The 4,360-nt window shown below is 34.9% G+C and overlaps 1 protein-coding gene across 1 annotated transcript; it reads right to left on the reverse strand.

The window, feature by feature from the left end:
• Positions 1-534: 534 nt before the first annotated feature.
• On the reverse strand, positions 535-3,237 carry LOC117180541. The gene is made up of 4 exons (XM_033373038.1): positions 2,411-3,237; positions 1,985-2,350; positions 1,454-1,814; positions 535-642 (listed from the first exon to the last, which is right to left on the reverse strand). Exons 1-4 carry the CDS (start codon positions 3,235-3,237, stop codon positions 535-537), a joined length of 1,662 nt encoding a protein of 553 aa, XP_033228929.1.
• Positions 3,238-4,360: the final 1,123 nt, after the last annotated feature.

A 4,360-nucleotide genomic window follows, 5' to 3' on the forward strand; every position in this document is an offset into this window, starting at 1 on the left:
AATAACGGACAAAGGAAACTATCCCTAGTTTTGTCTTTACTTATTTAGGAATTTAATAATTTAGTTTATTATTTAATATGATATTAATTGATTGTTTTATTATTTCTCATTATTTTATGTGATTTTTCATAGTTTATTTTTTTTACGATATTCATTTTTTTTCAGCCTAACAGCCTTGAAAAATTGGACTTGGTTTACATTTCTTTTTCTTAACCATCCACTCTTGCATTCAAGGTTTTTTTTTAAACAAATAAAACAAAATTGAATCTCTATATGGATTAATAGCAACAATTATGCGGCCGTGATTTGAGAAAACACCGTTAACTGCAAAATCAACGAAGCCAAGAAAATCGACGAAAACTGTCCCAATGTTTACTCGCGTGTATCGCGGATTCTAATCAATTTTCTGCAGTTTTCTGTTGTTGTTCTTGACTAATTTGCATACAAACTTTTCATTTTTGCAACAAAAAAGTTTAAAAAATGTTAATTAATTATCTAAAATGCAGTTAACGGTGTTGATTGGGATGCTGAAATTCATAAAACGCCGTAACGGGCAATTACGGCTCTCTTCGAATCACGGACTTCAGAACTAGGCCTGCCGTGATTTGAGAAAACGCCGTTCACAACAAAAGAACTTCGCAGCTAAAAATAAATGCAGTTACGGCGTTTCTCGAATCACAGATGTTTTTTTTTCGAGGTTCGATGATTCCGGAAAATGGTGTAAGTGCATACGGACCTCTTGGAAATCACGAAGGCTCGAGATCACCACCAGATAATTTATTAAAGTCCGTAACTGCCCGTTGCGGCTTTTTCTCGAATTTTTCTGTGACGTATTCAGCTGTTAACGGCGTTTTTCCAAAATTTAGCAATAATTATTCTAAAAGTTATTAACAATTTGAAAAACTTATTTTAATAGTCAGGTGCATCTTTTCTTCACGATTACAACGATGTAAAAAACTCTTTTTTCGATATTTTGCAGTTAACGGTGTTTTTTCAAATCACGGCAGTATGGTTCTCTATACATGCATATTATACATTTCTGTACTTTTCTAAAGCCAATCACATCCTCTTTTCGCTTTTCCAAAAGTCTTAACCAATTACACACATTCTTATTGCCTGCCCTCCCATTTAAAATTTCTTCAATTTCTAAATTTGGTCTATCTATTAATTCGCAATCTCTAATTAAATGTTCGACTGTACCTTTTTCTCTTTTACATAAAGCGCACAGCTGACTTTCTTCATCTAACCAATATCTAGATTTCCCTTCTAAATTCCCACATCTCGCCCTAGCTATTAGTTTGTGACTTTCTTTGTTTCCTACCTTACATAAGTATTCTGCTTTACATCCAGTATTGACTAGTTTGTACCTACTATTGCACCTAGATTCCTGTATTTGACCTAGCTGTGTTTGTCTTTGTACTTAATAGTCTGTTTTCTATAGTGTCCCTTTTACATTAGCTCTTTTATCTTTTAATGTTTTTAAACCCTCTTGACTATAACCACACCTTTTAAGATATTGCTCCCTTTCTTGGACACTTCTTATCTTCAGATTTTCACTATTTTTTTCTTTTAGACATTCTTTCAAAATTGTTCTTCCTGTGGAGTTATTTATTCCTTCTTCAAATTTGATAGCTCTTCTTCCTAATTTCACTCTGAGTTTTTCGATTTTGCTTTCTTCCAGAACCATGTAGCTTGGTGTATAACGGTCGAGTCCCAGGGTCCACCAGAGGTAACGTTCTTGGATCCTTTCTAAACTGTCTTTTTCTTCCCATCCCCATAATTCTGCCCTGTAAGCCAGAACTCCAACCACTAAGCTGTTAAAAAAATGTATTCTTCTGTTGAAATCTTCCTCAAGGAGTCTTTTTCCTATCCCCCACGCATGCTTCATCACAATATTGGCCTTTCTAACACTTTCCTGAATGTGTCTATCACAGCCTCCATTTTTCTAAATGTGTACCCTAAATATTTGAATACTTTCACTTACTCTACATTTACTCCTTTCCAATTCCATTTTCTTTCCTTTTCTCTGCCCCCAACTTTTTTGAAAACCATTACTTTCGATTTTTCTACGTTTAATACTAAACATTTCTTCTCTGAGAACTTTTCGAATCTTCTCATCATTGCCCTAAAATCTTCTTCATTGTTCGCCAAAAGTGCTATATCGTCTACGTAAGCAAATGACAAAAATTTTTCACTCTCAACTTTTATGCCTCCCACAATTTCTTTTCTCATTTCCTCTTCTATGTCAGAGATTAGAACTGTGAATAGTGTAGCGCTAACAGGACAGTCCTGCTTCAGTCCATCTTCTATGCAAAATTCGTCTGTGAGATAGCCATTTACCCTCACTGCACTAACCGTATTTTCTTACTCCTCTTATCTCCATTGTTTTCTACAACTTTCCCCTATTTACATTATCAAAGGCTCTAGTTCTCTCTGTATGAAATGCTGAAGTATGTATATATTATCCATTGTTTCATTATTTTTTCTAAATCCTGCCTGTGTTCCCGGTAAAATTTTCTTCTCTTCTAGATCCTTCACTAATCTTTCGTTTAATATCATGGCATACAGTTTGTACGCCTTGTTCAGGAGAGTCATCGGTCTATAGTTTTTCAGATCCTCTGTTTCTCCTTTCTTGAATATCGGTGTAATAATCCTTTTCCTCCAACTATTCGGGAAGCCTTCTTCATTCCACATTCTTCTTATCAGTTCAAAAAGTTTCCTTTTGCCATCCACTTCTAAATACACCCATGCTTCATTCGGTATTTCATCTTCTCCTGGTGCTTTCTTCATTCTCAGTTTTTTAATTTGGTCATTAATTTCTACGTCGCTAAGGTCGGATTCATCTTCCTGTAGATTATTCCTTTTTCCTTGTGTCGTAGAATGAGCTTCTGTTCCTTCTAAGTGGTCCATGAAGTAGTTTTTCCAGTCCCTTATCATTATTCCACTACTAATGCTATTCTTTTTCTTTCTTTGTTTATTTATATACTTCCAAATATCTTTCTCCGTTTTTGCATTTTTTATCTCTTCTAATTCATTATCCTTTCTTTTTTTTTCCTTGTCTTCGCACATTTTCCTGTACTTTGATCTTTCATGAGCGTAAGCTTCCCACGAACCTTTATTATCTTTCCATTTCTTGTATAACTTCCTTGCCTTCCTCTTTTTTCGTGAACATTCCTCATCCCACCAATTTTTATGCCCTAATTCAAATCTGATTGACTTAACCTTTTTCTTTTCCATTCTGTCGTTCACTTTGTTTGCAAAAGCATTTCATTCTTCTATTAGATTTTTTCCTGAGTAAACGCTAGCACTCATTTTTGCATTATATTCGATCTTCATTTAATTGTCCCATGCCACAATTTCTTTTTCTAGTATCTATATACAACATTGGTTTGCTCTGACAAGTTCCGTTTTCAATGTACACACCATTGGCTGATGATCTGATTCTATTCGGTCAATTATTTTAAAATCTTCAATCTTATCCAAACCTTCATAGTTAGGTATAATGTAATCAATTGCTGATGACCCCCTTCCCCTCTTCTTACCCGATTTCCCAAGTTTGTAAATTCTCCTTGATTGTCACATTCTAAGTTGCCATTCAATATACATCATCCTTTACTTTCTACTAACTTCATTAGCTGATCTCCTTCTGTACTGGCTACTTTGTCTGTAGATGCTCTTTTTACTTTTTCCTCTTCTGGTCCTCTGTAAATTGCTCCCTTTGTACACGTTCTTGCATTAAAGTCTCCTCCGATTAGCAAATTTTCATTTCCTTTATCCTCTATTTCATCATCCAGTCTAGCTATCAACTCTTTAATCTTGTTTTTGCAGTATATTGTCCATATATTACAGGTTTCATTTCCTCGAGTAATTTTGCTGCACAGAGCTCCTTTAAAATTCTTTGCTGCTATTTCTATTTCTATTATTTCTCTCCTGATTCCTGTAAAGATACCTCCACTTGCTCTTCCTTTCTTGTTTTCTTTGTTGGTAAATTGATACACCCAATTAAATCCCTTAGGTAACAGTTTCCTGAATCTCTCCCAATCCTCCTTTTCATTCCAAGTCTCTGTTAATCCGACATAATCAAAACTTTTTATAAAATTCCAGAAGTCCCTGTCTTTGTTCCTAACACTAGCTACATTCCAAAAAAGAAATTTGCACCACACTGCTCTCGCACCCTTTCTTTTTTCTTGGTTCAAGGTCTTGATGATTACTGAAAATTTGTATCTTCCCGTCTCTGACTCATCTCCAGGTCCCTCCAACTTATCCAATCTCGATTAACCCTCAATTTTTGGTATTCTAACTTTACCCACTTATCCTGTTCTCTTTCAGTTTTGGCTATGTCTACTATTTTTATTTGTAT

The sequence above is a fragment of the Belonocnema kinseyi genome, chromosome 9 (genome assembly GCF_010883055.1).
Source record: "Belonocnema kinseyi isolate 2016_QV_RU_SX_M_011 chromosome 9, B_treatae_v1, whole genome shotgun sequence".
NCBI classification, from domain to species: Eukaryota; Metazoa; Arthropoda; class Insecta; order Hymenoptera; family Cynipidae; genus Belonocnema; species Belonocnema kinseyi.

What these genes read in the sequence shown, in the direction of transcription:
- LOC117180541 (XM_033373038.1), bottom strand. Translation starts at nt 3,237, where the DNA reads ATGGAAAAGAAAAAGGTTAAGTCAATCAGATTTGAATTAGGGCATAAA. An exon ending in GAACTAGAGCCTTTGATAAT is followed by an intron (nt 2,351 to 2,410) that starts GTAAATAGGGGA and finishes AAATACGGTTAG; the next exon opens with TGCAGTGAGGGTAAATGGCT. An exon ending in TAAAAGATAAAAGAGCTAAT is followed by an intron (nt 643 to 1,453) that starts GTAAAAGGGACA and finishes ATTTATTTTTAG; the next exon opens with CTGCGAAGTTCTTTTGTTGT.